The sequence below is a fragment of the Cervus canadensis genome, chromosome X (genome assembly GCF_019320065.1).
Source record: "Cervus canadensis isolate Bull #8, Minnesota chromosome X, ASM1932006v1, whole genome shotgun sequence".
Classification (NCBI taxonomy): Eukaryota; Metazoa; Chordata; class Mammalia; order Artiodactyla; family Cervidae; genus Cervus; species Cervus canadensis.
The window spans coordinates 112,817,629-112,836,606 of NC_057419.1; the positions used below are offsets into that span (position 1 = coordinate 112,817,629).

The 18,978-nt window shown below is 39.7% G+C and overlaps 2 protein-coding genes and 1 non-coding gene across 6 annotated transcripts in view; all 3 read left to right on the forward strand.

The window, feature by feature from the left end:
• The first annotated feature begins 855 nt into the window (after positions 1-855).
• Positions 856-1,414, forward strand: LOC122434795 (10 kDa heat shock protein, mitochondrial). Its single transcript, XM_043458510.1, has one exon. It carries the CDS (start codon positions 915-917, stop codon positions 1,221-1,223), a length of 309 nt encoding a protein of 102 aa, XP_043314445.1. The 5' UTR covers positions 856-914; the 3' UTR covers positions 1,224-1,414.
• Positions 1,415-3,313: 1,899 nt separating this feature from the next.
• Positions 3,314-3,386, forward strand: TRNAE-UUC. The gene has a single exon. It is a non-coding gene; the product is annotated as a tRNA-Glu (tRNA).
• A 7,356-nt stretch (positions 3,387-10,742) lies between these two features.
• The window catches only part of ARHGEF6 (Rac/Cdc42 guanine nucleotide exchange factor 6), a 115,547-nt gene continuing 107,311 nt past the window's right edge, over positions 10,743-18,978 (forward strand). Inside the window, exons 1-2 of one of the 4 annotated variants that reach the window (XM_043460155.1) lie at positions 10,743-11,218; positions 12,436-12,519. In XM_043460155.1, coding sequence (XP_043316090.1) covers positions 10,982-11,218; positions 12,436-12,519 — 321 coding nt within the window. In that variant the 5' untranslated portion in view covers positions 10,743-10,981. The remainder of the gene's footprint in view (positions 11,219-12,435; positions 12,520-18,978) is intronic. The other 3 variants (XM_043460156.1, XM_043460154.1, XM_043460153.1) reach the window with 3 other exon arrangements.

The following is an 18,978-nucleotide window of genomic DNA, read 5'->3' on the forward strand; positions in this document are numbered from 1 at the left end:
AGCAATCAATGCAAAGAAATAGAGGAAAACAACACAATGGGAAGGACTAGAGATCTCTTCAATAAAATTAGAGATACCAAGAGAACATTTCATGCAAAGATGGGTTCGATAAAGGACAGAAATGGTATGGACCTAACAGAAGCAGAAGCTATTAAGGAGAGGTGGCAAGAATACAGGGAAGAACTATACAAAAAAGATCTTCACGACTCGGATAATCATGATGGTGTGATCACTCACCTAGAGCCAGACATCTTGGAATGCAAAGTCAAGTGGGCCTTAGAAAGCATCACTATGAACAAAGCTAGTGGAGGTGATGGAATTCCAGTTGATCTATTTCAAATCCTGAAAGATGATGCTGTGAAAGTGCTGCACTCAATATGCTAGCAACTTTGGAAAACTCAGCAGTGACCACAGGACTGGAAAAGGTCAGTTTTCATTCCAATCCCAAAGAAAGGCAATGCCAAAGAGTGCTCAAACTACCACACAATGCACTCATCTCACACGCTAGTAAAGTAATGCTCAAAATTCTCCAAGCCAGGCTTCAATAATACATGAACTGTGAACTTCCAGATGTTCAAGCTGGTTTTAGAAAAGGCAGAGGAACCAGAGATCAAATTGCCAACATCCAATGGATCATCAAAAAAGCAAGAGTTCCCGAAAAACATCTCTTTCTGCTTTATTGACTATGCCAAAGCCTTTGACTGTGTGGATCACAATAAACTGTGGAAAATTCTGAAAGAGATGGGAATACCAGACCACCTGATCTGCCTCTTGAGAAACCTATATGAAGGTCAGGAAGCAAGAGTTAGAACTGGACATGGGCCAACAGACTTGTTCCAAATAGGGAAAGGACAGTAGGTCTCTCCTTTTGCCTGCGGTGTGAGTGCAGAGTGCGAACTGCGGCAGCCGGAGTCATGGCAGGGCAGGCATTCAGAAAGTTTCTTCCCCTCTTTGACCGAGTATTAGTTGAAAGAAGTGCAGCCGAAACTGTAACCAAAGGAGGCATTATGCTTCCAGAAAAATCACAAGGAAAAGTATTGCAAGCAACGGTGGTAGCTGTTGGATCAGGCTCTAAAGGAAAGGGTGGAGAGATTCAGCCAGTTAGTGTGAAAGTTGGAGATAAAGTTCTTCTCCCAGAATATGGAGGCACCAAAGTAGTTCTAGACGACAAGGATTATTTCTTATTTAGAGATGGTGACATTCTTGGGAAATATGTTGACTGAAATAAGTCACTATTGAAATGGCATCACTTGAAGCTGCCCATTCCACTGAAGTTCTGAAATCTTTCATCAAGTAAATAATTTCCATGTTTCTCTTTTATAATAAACTAAGGATATCCAAGCTAATGACATCCAGTGTTTAAAATTTAGTTTCACTGTACTGGTATAAACATTTCCAAATAAAAAAATATAAACCAAATAGGAAAAGGAGGACGTCAAGGCTATATATTGTCGCCCTGCTTATTTAACTTCTATGCAGAGTACATCATGAGAAACGCTGGGCTGGAAGAAGCACAAGCTGGAATCAAGGTTGCCGGGAGAAATATCAATAACCTCAGATATGCAGATGACACCACCCTTATGGCAGAAAGTGAAGAGAAACTAAAAAGCCTCTTGATGAAAGTGAAAGAGGAGAGTGAAAAAGCTGGCTTAAAGCTCAGCATTCAGAAAACTAAGATCGTGGCATCTGGTCCCATCACTTCACGGCAAATAGATGGGGAAACAGTGGAAACAGTGGTTGACTTTATTTTTCTGGGCTCTAAAATCACTGCAGATGGTGACTGCAGCCATGAAATTAAAAGATGCTTACTCCTTGGAAGGAAAGTTATGACCAACCTAGATAGCATACTAAAAAGCAGAGACATTACTTTGCCAACAAAGGTGTGTCTAGTCAAGGTTATGGTTTTTCCAGTAGTCATGTATGGATGTGAAAGTTGGACTGTGAAGAAAGCTGAGTGCCGAAGAATTGATGCTTTTGAACTGTGGTGTTGGAGAAGACTCTTGAGAGTCCCTTGGACTGCAAGGAGATCCAACCAGTCCATCCTAAAGGAGATCAGATCAGTCCTGGGTGTTCATTGGAAGGACTGATGCTGAAGCTGAAACTCCAATACTTTGGCCACCTCATTCGAAGAGTTGACTCATTGGAAAAAACCCTGATGCTAGGAGGGATTGGGGGCAGGAAGAGAAGGGGACGACAGAGGATGAGATGGCTGGATGGCATCACCGACTCGATGGACATGAGTTCTAGTGGATTCCGGGAGTTGGTGATGGACAGGGAGGCCTGGAGTGCTGCAATTCATGGGGTCGCAAAGAGTTGGACACGACTGAGCGACTGAACTGAACTGAACTGAACTGATATCTTTGGAGAAATGTCTCTTCAGACAATTTACCCATTTTTAGCTATTTGCCTCTTTGTTGTTGTAAGAGGTTTTTTTTTAAAATATATATATATTCTGGATACAAGTCCCTAATCAGAAATATGATTTGCAAATATCTTCTCCCATACTGAGTTGTCTTTTTAGTTTCTTGATGGTGTCCTTTGAAGGACAAAATTATTAGTTTTGAGAAAGACCAGTTTATCTCTTCTTTTCTTTTGTGGCTTGTGGCTGTGGTGTGATATCTAAGAAACCACTGTGGGGACTTCCCTGGTGGTCCACTGATTGAGACTCTATGCTTTCAGTGCTGGGGGCATCGGTTTGATCCCTGGTCCAGGAACTAAAATCCCACATGTTGTGTAGCCACAACAACAACAACAAACCCAGTGCTTAATTCAAATTCACACAAAGAATCATTTTGAACTATGAGGTGAGAAGCTAAAAATGGCAAAGTAACTGAAAAGTAGCATCCTGGATCTCTGATGACTAGGTAGCTGCATGCTAGCCTTGGACTGCCAAATTCTGCATTTGTTTTACATGAGAGTGAGATGAAGTATCTTATTTAAAAAATTGAGGACCTCTGTTTCCTAAAATGTGCTACAGAATGAATTATTTGCAAACAAATAACTGACATTAATTTAGTATCCATAAGGTGTGACAAACGTTTTTTTTTGGTTGCACACTTCGGCTTATGGATCTTAGGTCTCTGACCTGGGAACAAACACAGATACTCCCTACCTGCCCCCCTTCCCATTGCACAGTGGAAGCGTGGAGTCCCAACTACTGGACTGCTAGAGAACTCCCAGTATGACAAACTTTTATGAATCAGTAACAAAAAGGCAAACAACCTAGTAAAAAATGGGCAATAGAAATGAACAAAGATTTTACAGAAGAGGAAATATGTGTGGCCAATCAACGTATAAAAAAATTCTTGGGACTTCCCTGGTGGTCCAGTGGTTAGGACTCTGTGCTTTCACTGCAGAGGTCCTGGGTTCCATCCCTGGTTGGGGAACTAAGATCCCCCAAGCTGTGTGGTGCAGCCAAAAAAAAGAAAAAAGGCTCAACCTTATTATTAATCATACAAGAGTAAATTTCACACCCACAAAAATTTTCTAAAAAATTAAGAAGTCTGTAATATGGAGTGTTAGCTATGATATGGAGTGACGGGAAATCATACCCTGCTTGTGGGAATGTAAATTTGTATAATCATCTTAGAAAACCATGCTTTGAGGATCGCTATGTGGCTAAGGACTAATTGTAGTGGGAGTAACTGAATAAACAAGCTGAAAAGACAGTTGGTTGTGGTTAGAAAATGTAGTGCTTGAATTCATGATGCAGGAGGCAGAGAAGTTTGTTCGATGACCAAGTAGAAGGTGTGACCTTGCAAGTGGTTAGCTAAAGTGGAGGTGAGTTCACTAAAGATGATGAAGCATGTTAGTCTGGGTTCAGTCAGGACAGAGAAAGCACAGGGGGATTTTAACAGGAAAAGTTTAACATAAAGAATTACTAACGATAACAGGGGACTGGAGTAATAAGAGATTGACTGGTAAGAAGTCAAGGGAACTCTAAAAGAATAGAGGAAGAGCAGATATAATATACAATGGCAGACAATATAAAAACAATATGTAATAGTCACTACTCACAGAGCTGTGATAATCTCTCTTTCCCTGTATAGCTGAGAGATCCAGGCCTTGTTAGAGAAGTTGCCTGTGGTGTGCTGAGTCAGAGGAACTTGCTGGACATCCACCCTCTGGAACTGGCTGAAAATGTGCTTCTCTAGGATGTTTCTCATTCATAGGGGAGGTATCTCACCAGAAACACTTTGCTACAGAACCACCCCAGGGTGGTGCCAGGGGAAATTGCCACCCACTGTGCATTGAGGAAGCCAGTGCACAGAAGGTGGGCGCTAGGAGAGTGGAGGGTGGGGGGGGGGTGTCAGCAGGGGGTCGGGTGGGTAGGGGCGTGGTCTCACCAGGAGCCCATGGAGGAAGGACACAGGAAACAGGAAGTAAAGACCCTTCTTCCTGCCAGGTCTTTCCACCACCATCTACTGGATAAAATGTATCAAACCTGCTGGCAAAGGAACACAGCCTGAAAGGCCCCAGATCCATTTTCACAACAAAAAGAGGGACTGAGAGGTACTATATCAATTACAGGTACAGGAGGTCAAGAAACTGAGTGGTCATGCAGTTGGATTCTTGTTCTTGTGAATACTGAAATTATCACCGGTGTCTGCAGAAATTTTGGTGGAGCACAAGGTTATAAAACAACTTGTTTCTTCAAGTGTGATCTTGGTTCACTGCCCCAGAATCAAGGGGATACTTTAATAATACAGATTCCTTTGTCCCACTGCAGATCGTCTAAACTAGGGTATTAGGGAATTGAGCCCCCAAATCTCTTCAACAAGTGCCCTAGATTTAAAATGTCAAAAATCAATTATGATTATTCCAAACACAGAAAAGTAAAGAAAATAACATAATGGGTTCCAACGTACCCAGAAACCAGTTTTAACAAATGTTAACACTTCCCTTATTTTCTGTAGGTCTTTTTACTTTTAATATAATATTACCAATTTACCAATTGGCACAAGTTCCACTCTCATGCCTTTCTCCTCCCTCCATCACAAGAAGTGATTATTTTTGTACGTTGTCATTTGTAAATCACTGCTTTAGGTGATGGAGAGCCTTTGAGGGTTTTTGAGCAGGAATATTAAACTATTACAGAGGTGTTTTTGAAAAATCAACCAAACTGTGCTCTGCAAGGGAATTCATTAAGATGAGAGGATGAAGGGGAAAAGCCAGTGTTGAGGCAGTTTCAGTGGCCCAAGGTGTATTAAGGATCTGAAGTAGAACCAGAAACCTTTGCTCTTTGTATGGTAAAAACCATCACAATATTGTAAAATAACTATCCTCCAATCTAAATAAATTAATTAATTGAAAAAATAAAGAGTACTATACTAAAAATTTTTGTTGGGAACATTTAATTAATTAATTAATTTAAAATTAATTTTTATAGGAGGATAGTTGTCTTTTTTAAAAATTTGATTTGCTCATAATTTATGTTCTACTTTATTTTAGGTGAAATCTATATGTAATTTCTACCTGAAAAAATAGACTTCAGTGCTCCCATTTCATTTAGTTTATGTTTTCCAATTTCTCTGTTTCTTACTTTTTTTTTAATGTTCTTTCTCAAGCCTTTATCTATCAAGCATAGTAGAAAAGCTTTTGTATACATATAATAATATATGTATAACATATATATTTTAGAAAACATGAATTTTTGCCTAGCTAAAAAGTTTATGACAGTTTGATTCCACTTGTTTAACTTAGTATAAATAGAATGTTACATTTTTAACTCATATTCACTCAAAATTTTGGTATAATTCCATGTATTTTGGCATCCAGTATTACTGCCAAAAGTCTAGAATGTTTAACATCTTAGTGATTTAAAAAAAATTGAATAAGTCTTGAAACTTCTAATTCAATTCTGAGAATATAAAGAAATATCACGTAAAAAAAACAGAAAATTAACATGTGGTACAATATTATTAAGTAAAATACAGCTTTTGTTCAAATTTCAAAAAATAATTGGGGACATTAAATTAATTAATTTAAAATTAATTTTTATTGGCATATAGTTGCTTTATCTTTTTAAAAGATTTGCTCATAATTTATGTTCCACTTTACCTTAGGAAATCTATGTATAATTTTAACTTGAAAAAATCTTCAAAAAAATATAGTTTGCAAAATAGAGCACATACTGGCTACCTTTTAACAAATCTGAACAATATTACTTGAATACAATACCAAGATTATAGAAATTCAAAGTTATAATCCTGTTCAGAAAACTCAGACTTAAAACATCTTTTCAGAAAGTTCAATGTCTGTCTTTTAAGGTTATTATGAAACTGATTTCATATCTTGTGTCATGTTGTGTGCTTAGTCAGTAAAGCAGAAATAGATCTCTGCTTTATTGACTATGCCAAAGCCTTTGACTGTGTGGATCACAATAAACTGTGGAAAATTCTGAAAGAGATGGGCATACCAGACCACCTGACCTGCCTCTTGAGAAACCTGTATGCAGGTCAGGAAGCAACAGTTAGAACTGGACATGGAACAACAGACTGGTTCCAAATAGGAAAAGGAGTACGTCAAGGCTGTATGTTGTCACTGTGCTTATTTAACGTCTATGCAGAGTACATCATGAGAAACGCTGGGCTGGAGGAAGCACAAGCTGGAATCAAGACTGCTGGGAGAAATATCAATAACCTCAGATATGCAGATAACACCACCCTTAATGGCAGAAAGTGAAGAAGAACTAAAGAGCCTCTTGATGAAAGTGAAAGAGGAGAGTGAAAAAGCTGGCTTAAAGCTTAACATTCAGAAAACTAAGATCATGGCATCTGGTCCCATCACTTCATGGCAAACAGATGGGGAAACAGTGGAAACAGTGGCTGAGTTTATTTTTTTGGGGTCCAAAATCACTGCAGATGGTGACTGCAGCCATGAAATAAAAAGGCACTTACTCCTCGGAGGGAACGTTGTGACCAATCTAGACAGCATATTAAAAAGCGGAGACATTACTTTGCCAACAAAGGTGCATCTAGTCAAGGTTATGGTTTTTCCAGTAGTCATGTATGGAAGTGAGAGTTGGACTATAAAGAAAGCTGAGTGCTGAAGAATTGATGCTTTTGAACTGTGGTGTTGGAGAAGACTCTTGAGAGTCCCTTGGACTGCAAGGAGATCCAACCAGTCCATCCTAAAGGAGACCAGTCCTGAATATTTATTGAAAGGACTGATGTTGAAGCTGAAACTCCAATACTTGGGCCACCTGATGCAAAGAGCTGACTCATTTGAAAATACCCTGATCCTGGGAAAGATTGAAGGCGAGAGGAGAAGGGGACAACAGAGGATGAGATGGTTGGATGGCATCACTGACTCAATGGACATGAGTTTGAACAAACTCTGGGAGTTGGTGATGGACTGGGAGGCCTGGCATGCTGCAGTCCATGGGGTCACAAAAAGTTACATACAACTGAGCGACTGAACTGGACTGTGTGCTTAGATAAAATGATCGCTAGATTTCTGTATAGCAGAAGGAGAGCAGATAATGTTGTTCATCAAAATGGATAGACTCATTAGAACTGGTTCAAATGAATTCTTTTTAACGGCTGAGTAATATTCCATGGTGTATATGTACCACAGCTTCCTTACCCATTCATCTGCTGATGGGCATCTAGGTTGCTTCCATGTCCTGGCTATTATAAACAGATGGATGAAACTGGAGCCCATTATACAGAGTGAAGTAAGCCAGAAAGATAAAGAACATTACAGCATACTAACACATATATATGGAATTTAGAAAGATGGTAACGAAAACCCTATATGCAAAACAGAAAAAGAGACACAGAAGTACAGAACAGACTTTTGAACTCTGTGGGAGAAGGTGAGGGTGGGATGTTTCGAAAGAACAGCATGAAAAAAAAAAAAAAAAAGAACAGCATGTATATTATCTATGGTGAAACAGATCACCAGCCCAGGTGGGATGCATGAGACAAGTGCTCGGGCCTGGTGCACTGGGAAGACCCCAGAGGAATCGGGTGGAGAGGGAGGTGGGAGGGGGGATCAGGATGGGGAATACGTGTAAATCTATGGCTGATTCATATCAATGTATGACAAAACCCACTGAAAAAATAAATAAATAAAATAAAAAAAAATGTTAGACCCCCCCCCCAAAAAATGGTTAGACTCTAATATTCATATGATGGAAGAGAAAACTTAAGCTTCTGCTTGAATTAAATGAGTCAGTGAGGTAATTTCATGCAAGTTCTGGATACATTTATCCACCTTTACTTCTGCCATTCTCCTCTTGCAATCTTGACAAGGTAACTTTTTGCAGAGTATTTTATTTTTTCATACTCTTATGTAAAGCCTGTGCTCTGTGACGCTGTGATCTCCTGTCTTTCAACCCTCCACTCTGTTCCCCCAGGTCATTAACTTCTTTTCATTGCCCTGGGTTCCACTGTTAGTCATTTCACCGGTATGGTTGCTGCTGTCCTGGAATGCCTTGCTTTCTTGACATTTGCTCATACCAACCCTAACTTCCAATCTTTATGCTAGTAGAAGTGTTTCTTCTGCTTTGAGATGGCCTTGCCTTTCTGATTTTACTGTATTGCTTACAGTCATTTGCAATAGCCAATGTCTAAAATGAGGCAGATTTTTACCCCAATAACCCCAGTGGGCTCAAGCCTATTTTGAACAAGGCTGGGTTCCTGAAATTACTCAGGCTTTATTCTTCAACAAAAAATGTAAGTGATACCTCAATAATACTGCTGGATTTGTTTGTCTATAGAATACAATTTTGATGAGCAGTTGTGAGAAAACTGGTCAAATGAGATCTCAAAATATATTTAAGCAGGTTACATTTAAGAATTTCATTGATCAACACATGGATTTTGGTTTTATTTCCATTACATAGATTTGGTCTTGGATCAAAAGTCAACGAAAATGTTTGATTGACTATACTTACTTTGCTCATAAATATAATTATATCAAACTGAATGTCTGGAGGTCAAATCTTCCTTATATAACTATTGATAGATACAACAACATGAATGAATCTCAAAGTGATGATGTTAACTGCAAGAAACCAGACAACAGAAAGTTCCATACTGTATGATTCCATTTACACAAGATTCTAGAAAATGCAAACTAGTCTATAGGATTGAAAAAGGATTGTTCATTGTCTGGGATTTTAAGGGAAGGGAGGGAAGATGGGGTTGAAAGGGCACAATAACACTTTTTGGGGATGACAGAAAAATTTTTTGAATTGTGTATGTGTGTGTGTATGATTGTATCATGGGATGTACACATATGTCAAAATCCATTAAATCATACGTCTTGACTATGTGCGATTCATTATGTCAATTATATCTCAGTAAAAGGACAAAAATCATTAGCAAGGAAAACATGTTGGTTTTAAGTCATTAAAATGTCTGCTGTGTACCAGGCACTCTGCTGGGGACAGTGTTCATCAAGGCAGACAAGACCCCTCCCCTAGCGGAGGCTACATTCTGGTGGAGGAGACAGATCAACAAATGACAATAGTCAAGTCTGGATAACTGTTATGACAAGGTAAAAAGGGGAAGCTTTGAAAGAATGTAGCCAGATTTTTTAAAAAAATTTTTATTTGGCTGCACCTGGTATCAGTTGCGGTATGTGGGATCTTCACTGTAGCATGTGGGCTCTAGTTCCCTTACCAGGGATGGAACCCCTGCATAGGGAGAGTGGAGTCTTAGCCCCTGGACTACCAGGGAAGTTCCCCAAACATGTAGCAGGATTATCTAAGCCGATTATTTGGTAGTAGATGCCTGTCACTATGTTGAAAAGATTCTGAAAGTTAGCAGGATCCCATGCATCAGGTGAGGGTAGTGATGGTGAGTACCATGCATTTGCTCAGATCAGGCTATACTGTTGGCCTTATCATAAATTTCCTAATCATGTGGCTATTATAACTGGTTATGAAGATGTTTTAAGAATAGTGTAGATCTCTTGTTATAGACCAGTTTTTTTTCAGAGCAATATTTTTAAGGCAAAGTGTTTCTTGTTGGGGAAACATCAACCTTCAGACTGTAGTATAGACAGAGGACAAGTGTTCTTTTGTTCTCGAAAATTCTGTTTCCAAGTGCTTTTCACTCGCCCGATATGACTGTGTCTGAGCCTTTGCTAAGGGCACTGCAGCTGGATTGTGTAGTGGAACCAGGTCCAGAAAAAGAATCGCTCAAGAATGCAAGTAAACAGGATGTCAGATGTTATCCTTAGTCTATTTCCCTAAACATAGCTTTTTGGCTGCAAAGTAAAATGCCATTCTTCTAGTTTGTGCTTACACAGAGTGATGGCTGACAGCAGGCACAGTCTTCATCTGCTTGGCACGTTGTCACCGTGCAATTCAACGTGTTTTGCAAAGGAATGATCATGACACATTATCTCGGTGAGACAGTAAGAGGACATCCGGCCATTTCTTGGAAGAATTTTCCCAGCTTACCTTCTCTGAGCCCTGTTGTGCCAGCACAGCTCCCCACGAGGCTCAGATCTGTCTGACCTAAGAGCCAGTTGGCATCTTCCTCTTGACAGAAGCCAGATTTTCACTGGGGCTAGACTATTTATTGGCAGCGTTTTCCCAGACTGCCCCATGAGTATCTCATTTCCAAGGTCCCCTGAAGTGCTGGCTCGCCTCTGTTTTCCCAGAGCGCACGCTGCCTTCTCTTTCCTCCCTCCCCAGCATCCTGCTCACTTCCTTCCCTTACAGTTTCTTGCACTGTTGGTTTTTTTTTGGGGGGGGGGAGGGGTGTGAGTGTGTGTATGTATTTCTTCTTTTTTTTTTAAAAAAAAATCCTAGTGAATTTGTTTTGCAGCTTTTGAAAAAGAAACCCAGTGTTACCCAGGATTTCCCCCCCATTCATTCTATTTCTACGTCTTTGAGTGTGAGCTCTGTGGTTTTTCAAATCCCAGAATTGGAGTGGCTTCCACCGTTGTCTAAGGAACGTTGTTTTAGAGCTTTGCTCTGCAAGCACGAGAAGAGAACTCATAAAAAGGAAGACAACAGCAGATGCAATCGCGGATGTGGCTTAGTCCTTGCAGCTGCCCCAGAGAGGTGCTCGGGAGCGTTCAGTCTGCAGTAATGAATCCAGAAGAGCGCGTCGTGACCTGGCTCATATCCTTGGGAGTATTAGATTCCCCCAAAAAGACCATCTGTGATCCGGAGGAGTTCTTGAAGTCCTCGTTGAAAAATGGGGTAGTGCTGTGCAAACTGATCAACAGACTAAGGCCTGGCTCTGTAGAAAAGGTAAGGGAAATTTGCAGTATCTTTGGGGTTGCTCACCACCAGAGAGCAGGGGTAATGTCACTCTGGAGATTTTCAATTGCCTGGGTCAGGGGACACTCCTGCTTTCATCTCTTTCTGAGATTTAATTGTTCTTTCTTACTGTTTTCGTAGTTGGAAAAAGTCAGAAAATGAAAGGTTATCCTTTAGTGATTGGCCACTGGAGGTTAGTACAGTAAAAACCTGTGACCCCACTAGTGCCAGGGGCCAAGGAGAACACCCCTGTCACGAGCTGGCTCTGTCATAGAGGCGCGTGTTGTACCTGCCTGTGTACTGAGGACATGTTTTGAACCTGGGGTTCATGTGAGTCCGTGGAGTAATGGGGTGATTTGTAACACATATTCAGAGTGATTATTGATGGTACGACTAAATTTAGTGTGGATTTTCTTCTCAAAGAAATAAAGTATCCATTGAAAGAGAGGCTGTTTAGCAATCAGGAGAAATAACCCAAAATGCCACAACGGGTTTGTTAAAACAATAGAAACCAAATATATGTTTTGAATGCAACACGTGTTCAAAGTGAAACTAACCTTACTCATTTTTAAAAATCCAAAACTGTGAATGTTGGAAACCCATGATCACCAGTACAAATAATTTTTAAAATGGGCACCTTAAGTAAGTTTAAAAGTGGAGCCATAAATTATTTTCTTAAGGTCAGCAGGGAATAAGACACTGAGTACAGTTCATTTCCCTCCTTGAGGCAGCTTGTGTTTTTATTGAACATACCGATTTACTTATAATTCTCAAACTTGGAAAACAGTGATAAAATGGAAAATGTCGAGAAATGTGATCAAATGTAAAGAACAGCGAAGAGGAAAATACAATTTTTAATACATTATCATGAGGAGGACGGACGGGAAATGATAGGTTGAAAGCAGGAACCAGGATGAAAAAAACTTGCAGGGTGTCTCTAATTTGCTATCACCACGTTTTGGTAGAAAGCATGAGAAAGTTTATAAGTAGAGATGGCTTGGGGCTAAGGATTTGGTGACATTTGGAACAAGACCAACCGTTTAGATTTTTGCATCACTTCCTTCAGTGGTTAATTTCTCTTCCTGGATTGACAGCAGTGTTGGCCCCACCTTAAAAAGCCTACTTTATGTAGTTATCAGCGAATGATGCAATGATGTGTCCCGTTTGGAATGACAGTCTCCAAGTGATATTTGACTGTGTTTCTCTAGTACTGTCTGGAGCCCCAAACTGAAGCTGACTGCACCAACAATATCAATGACTTCCTGAAAGGATGTGCAGCCCTTCAAGTGGAGGTAAGCCCACCCAGGTTGCCTTCCTTGTGGTCATTTTTCACTCTGCTAATGAAGATGGTGTTGTGGTAAAAGGCTTATTTTCACTGTTAAACAGAGGAAGCACTTTTATGGAAACCATGGTTAAGATCGATGGTCCCCAGTCGTGGTTTGCTAGTTTGTTTGTTTTTCCAGAAACCAATTCCAAAGCAAAACAAAATCAAAATTCAAAATATGGTAACTTTTATCCTACTGTATAGCACAGAGAACCATATTCAATATCCTATGATAAACCATAATGGAAAAGAATACTAAGAAAAAGAACGTCTGTATATGTGTAACTGAATCATTTGGCTGTACAGAAGAAATTAACACAACATTGTAAATCAACTATAATTCAATTAAGAAAAAACACAATATGGTACCACTTAAAAACAGCTCCCCAAATTTGTTGCATGACTCAAGGAATTCAAACCAGGGCTCTGTGACAACTTAGAGGGGTGGGATGGGGTGGGAAGTCGAAGGGAGATTTGAGAGGGTGGGGACATATGTATACCTATGGCTGATTCATGTAGAAGTATGGCAGAAACCAACACAATCTTGCAAAGCAATTATCCTCCAATTAAAAATAAATTAAAAAACAAAACAAAACAGCTCCCAAGCTCTGAAAGCAGGCTTTTGGTGCCAGAGGTTGTATGGTGTGCGACCCTACTAAGTGGAGCCTAAAGTGGGCCACTGGATGCTGCAGAGGGTTACTGTAATCCTTTCGAGTTGGGAAGGGTGGAAAGATTATAACCACTTTTCCCCACTAACACTTTAGAACAGAGGCCATGAAAGAACTTGGCCCTGAGGTAGAAATTGTATATTAAGTTACACTGTATTCTTTTATGTTATGTGGATCCTTGCAGTAAGTATGGGGGTGTTGCTGAAAAGGAGGTGACACTTTTGCTTGTATGTCACATTATTTAATGTCTCTGTGCCTTAGTGTTTTAATCTGTAAAATGGACACAACAATAACTACCTCATGGGGCTGTTTTAATGATCAAATGAGATACTGCATAATAATTTAGAGCTAAGAGCTCCAAATTCCAAAGATCTATGAAGTAACGTAGGTAGAGTACTCAGCACAGGACCTGGGGTGTAAGAAGTATAGACATGCGTTAGTAGTATCACTTGTGGAGAAGTATTAGTACTGGTTTGAGCCTGGACTCTTCCCTACTGGCTCAGACAGTAAAGAATCTGCCTGTAAGGCAGGAGACTCAAGTTCGATCCCTGGGTTGGGAAGATTCCCTGGAGAAGGGGACGGCAACCCACTCCAGTATTCTTGCTTGGAGAATCCCATGGACAGAGAAGCCTGGTGGACTACAGCCTGTGGGCTTGCAAAGAATTGGATACAACTGAGCAACTAACACTTTCACACACTTTCTGATATTAGACTACTTGGGTTCAAATCTCAGTTATCTCTTGCTAGTAGCTTTGTGATCTTGGGCATGTTACTTAACTATGGCTCTATACCTCAGTCTCCTTACCTGCAAAATGGGAAGAATAGCAGCACCTGTCTCATGGGATTGGTATAAGGTTTCAAAGAATTTGCATCCTTGGAAGAGTGCATGGCACACAGAAAGTTTTCTCCAAGTGTTAGTTAACTACTAGTAGTACTAGTACAAGTACCTTTTCCCCAGAATTTTTCTGAAAGTTAGCCATAGCATCAACCTATGCTTGTTTCAGAATATTTTACTTCAGATTTCCTTATTGCCAAATTTTAGCTCCTTCCCTCTCTCTCTCTCTTTATCTTTCTGTGTGTGTGCCTGGGTACATGGTGTGTATGGCTTTTAAGGCAGGTGCAACCTACTCTGTATCCCGTATGGAATGATGTCTGCTATGAACAGATCATGGCATTTTCATTTGTTAAATAAAAACATGGTGAGGTTGCCAATGATTTATGCACTCTGAAGCTGTCAGAAGGTATATTGAGCTTCTTTGTGGTTCTAAGAATACTAGGTGATACAGAAACACCTCCTGGGTCTGGCATTGTTGGAGAATGAGTTGTTTCACATAAGTGGATTTTTCTGATAACTAATGCTTACTCTGTTAAGCACCCATACTTAAAATATTTTTGGCCACTTTGGACAAAAATCTTTCTTTAAAAGTATAACATAATTTTCATTTCTTACATGAGGGTCACCAAACATTTTTGATCTCTTTTTCATAATTCAGGCTGGCCTGAGCATCAGATGAATGTTGTGAGGAGGCAATATCTGGCAGGATGGTTAAGCACATACCTTCTCCAGTTTGACAGACAGACATGAGTCAGAATTTTGGCTCTGTGACTCTGGGAAAAGTTATTTGGCCTCTCTCTGCTCCAGTTTCCTCATCTGTATAATGGAGACATGAGTAATAGGTACTGCATTGGATTTGTTTATTTTTAATATTTTGACCGTACCTTGCAGCATGTGGGATCTTAGTTCTCTGAGCAGGGATCAAACCCTTGCCCCCTGCAGTGGAAGCAGGGAGTCTTAACCACTGGACGGCCAGGGAAGTCCCTGCATTGGATTCTTTTAAAGATCAAATGAAATAATGCATCTAAAGCACTTCATATGTCACTGCACATAAAGCATGTATAATAGCTGCTCACTCATACCATTATTACTAGGTAGTGTTGTACACAAAATTATGCCCGAAAGGGGCGCAGAGCAGCCATACTGAGGCACTCCTAGAACCCTGAGGGAAGATTAATAAAATCAATACATGAGGAATGAGATAGAAAGCTGAGCTAGGGTGCACCCAGCAGCCAAAATACTGACCATCCAGTCTCAAGTTCCCAAGGTAGCTAAGAGATAGACCTAAACACAAATACTTGCAAATTTAAAAACATTATTTTAAAAACTGAAAGTATTTGACATACAATATGGTGTAAATTTAAGGTGTACGATGTGTTACCTTGATGCATTTATATTTTGTAATATTGCCATTGTAGTGATATTTATCACATCACCTAAGTACAATATTGTTGTCTGTGTTCCCTATAGAGGGCATTAGACCACTATGGTGTATTTACTACTCGTTGTAGGTTGGTATGCTTAAACAATGTCAGTTTTCATCCCTTAGCCCCCAACCCCTGGTAATGGCTCTTTTTTATGTTTGATTTTTTAAGATTCCATGTATAAGTGAGACCACACAGTATTTTTCTTTGACTTATCTCATTTAGCATAATGTGCTCAAAGTCCATCCTTGTTTTTGCAAATGACAGAACATCCTCCTTTTGCATGGCTGAATAACAGTCCATAGTGTGTATATACCACATTTTTTCTTGAAATCCATTCATCCATTGATGAACATTTAAATTGTTTCTGTATCTTGTCACTTTAGATAGAGTATCTCTCAGACCTAAAGCACCTAGCACAGTGCCTAGTTTGAAGTGAAGTGAAGTGAAAGTTGCTCTGTCGTGTCCTACTCTTTGCAACCCCCATACAGTCCATGGAATTCTCCAGGCCAGAATACTGGAGTGGGTAGCCTTTCCCTTAGGGCATACTTAATACTTTTTTGTTGACACTATGAAACTGTTAATGTTTAAAAAGCAAAAAGAGCAGGGCTTAATTGTTGCCAAGGACACACTATTATTTATATACAGAAAGAGTGCCAGCTTGAAACGGTCAGTTTGGAAATCTAGAAAAATGAAAGCAGAGATGCAGCAGTACATTGACAATTGAGTGTTGACTGTGGGGCACGGTGACCACATGAAAGAGCTGCTGCTTTCTGACCCTCTGAGTGGCCAGCTGGTCTCTGCAAGTGACCTCCATCTTTGTGTTCTCATGTGGCTCTAGTGTCCTAGGGTCGCTAGAGGCTCACACCACTAGCAACTGATCAGGGAGGTCTGCTGAGACACCTGGGAGACAAGGGTGTCTCTGAAGTGCCTCCCAGACTTTGATAGTATCTACTTAAAAATATATCCCCCCCAAAATTTCCCCATTTTCTTTCTTTTTAATTTAATTAAAATTGTTATTATTATTATTATTGGCTGTGCTGTGTGGCTTGTGGGATGTTAGGTCCCCAATCAGGGATCAAACCTGGGCCCCCACCAGTGGAAGCGAGGAGTCCTAACCACTGGACCACCAGGGAAGTCCCTAAAAATTATTTTTTATTACATGAAAAATTCTTTAAATTCTATAGTGCTTTCTAATTTTCAAAAGTTTCACACATGTGATTTCATATAATCCCATAATAACCTCTTTTACTCCTTTATCCCTATGTTGCCTCCTCCCTCCTTCCCTTTCCCCACAGGCAGTTTGTCTTCCATATCTGTGAGTGTGCCTTTTTTGTTCGTTTGTTTGTTTGTTTTAGTCACTAGTTTGTTGTATTTTTTAGATTCCACATATAAATGATATCATACAGTATTTATCTTTCTCTGACTCATTTCATTTAGCATAATGCCATCCAAGTGTCCATCCATGTTGGTATAAACTGGCATTATTTAGTTCTTTTTTATGGCTGAGTAGTATTCCAGCCATAACACACACACACACACCCCACATTGTCTTTATCCATCCACCTGTTGATGGACACTTTATATGTATATATATATACACTACAGTGTCTTTATCCATTCATCTGTTGATAGACACTTAGGTTGCTTTTATACCTTGTAAATTGTAGATAATGCTGCTATGAACATTGAGGTGCATGTATCTTTTGAATTGGTGTTTTTGGTTGTTTTATATATATATAAAATTGCTGAGTCATATGGTAGTTCTATTCTTAGTTTTTTGAGAAGCCTCCATACTGTTTTCCACAGTGGTTGCACCAATTTACATTCCCACCGACAGTGTAGGAGGGTTCCTTTTTTGCCACACTCTCCCCAAATTTGTTATTTGTGTTCTTTTTCATGATAGCCATTCTCACAGGTGTGAGGTAATACCTCCTTGTGGGTTTGATTTGCACTTCCTTGATGATTAGCAATGCTGAGCATCTTTTCATGTGCCTGTTGGCCATCTGCATTACCTCTTTGGAAAAATATCTATTCAGGTCTTCTGCCCATTTTATCAATTGGGTTGTTTTTTTGATGTTGAGTTGCATGAGCTGTTTATATATGTTGGGTATTAACCTCTTATTAGTCAGCATTTGCAAATATTTTCTCCCATTTAGTAGATTGTCTTTTCATTTTGTCAATGGTTTCCCTTGATGTACAAAAAATTTTAAGTTGTAGGTTCCATTTGTTTATTCTTTTTATTTCCTTTGTTTTAAGAGATGGATCAAAAAATATTGCTATGATTTATGTCCAAGAATATTCTGCTTGTGTTTTCCTCTAGGAGTTTTATATCTGGCCTTTAATCCATTTGAGCTTATTTTTGGTATAGTGTTAGAGAATGTTCTAATTTCATTCTTTCACATGTGCTGCCCACTTTTTCCAGCACCACTTATTAAAGAGACTGTCTTTTCTCCATCGTATATTCTTGTCTCCTTTGTCATAGATTAACTGACCGTAAGTGAGTGGGTTTATTTCTGGGCTCTCTATTCTGTTCTACTGATCAACGTATCTGCTTTTGTGCTAGTACTATACTGTTTTGATTGCTGTAGCTTTGTAGCATAGCCTGAAGTCAGAGAGTGTGATTCCTCCAGCTCTGTTCTTCTGTCTCAAGATTGTTTTGGCTATTTGGGGTCTTTTGTGTTTCCATACAAATTTTTGAATTATTTGTTCTAGTTCTGTGAAAAATGCCACGTTGGTATTTTTGATGGTTTGTTGTTGTTGTTCAGTCTCTAAGTCGTGTCTGACTTTTTGTGATCCCATGGACTGCAGCACGCCAGGCTTCCCTGTGCTTCACTGTCTCCCAGAATTTGCTCAGATTCCTGTCCATTGTGTCAGTGATGGTATAAAACCAACCATCTCATCCTCTGCTGCCCTCTTCTCCTTTTGCCTTCAACCTTTCCCAGCATCAGGGTATTTTCCAGTGAGTTGGCTCTTTGCATCAGGTGGCCAAAGTATTGGAGCTTCAGCTTCAGCATCATTCCTCCCAATGAATATTCAGGGTTGATTTCCTTTAGGGTTGACTGGTTTGATCTTGCACTCCAAGGACTCTCAAGAGTCTTCTCCAGCACCACAATTCAAAGTCATCAATTTTTCAGTGCTCAGCTTTCTTTATGGTCCAACTCTCACATCAATACTGAAAAAAACCATAGTTTTGACTAGACAGACCTTTGTTAGCAAAGTGATGTTTTTGCTTTTTAATATGCTGTCTAGATTTGTCATAGCTTTCCTTCCAAGGAGCATCTTCTAATTTCATGGCTGCAGTCACCGTCCACAGTGATTTTGGAGTCCAAGAAGATAAAATCTGTCATTGTTTCCACTTTTTCCCATCTATTTGCCATGAAGTGATGGGGCCAGATGCCATGATCTTGGTTTTTTGAATGTTGAGCTTTAAGCCAGCTTTTTCACTCTCTTCTTTCACTAGCATCAAGAAGCTCTTTAGTTCCTCTTCACTTTCTGCT

Bases quoted from the DNA above. Each gene is read 5' to 3' on its own strand.
- LOC122434795 (XM_043458510.1), top strand. From the start codon at position 915: ATGGCAGGGCAGGCATTCAGAAAGTTTCTTCCCCTCTTTGACCGAGTA.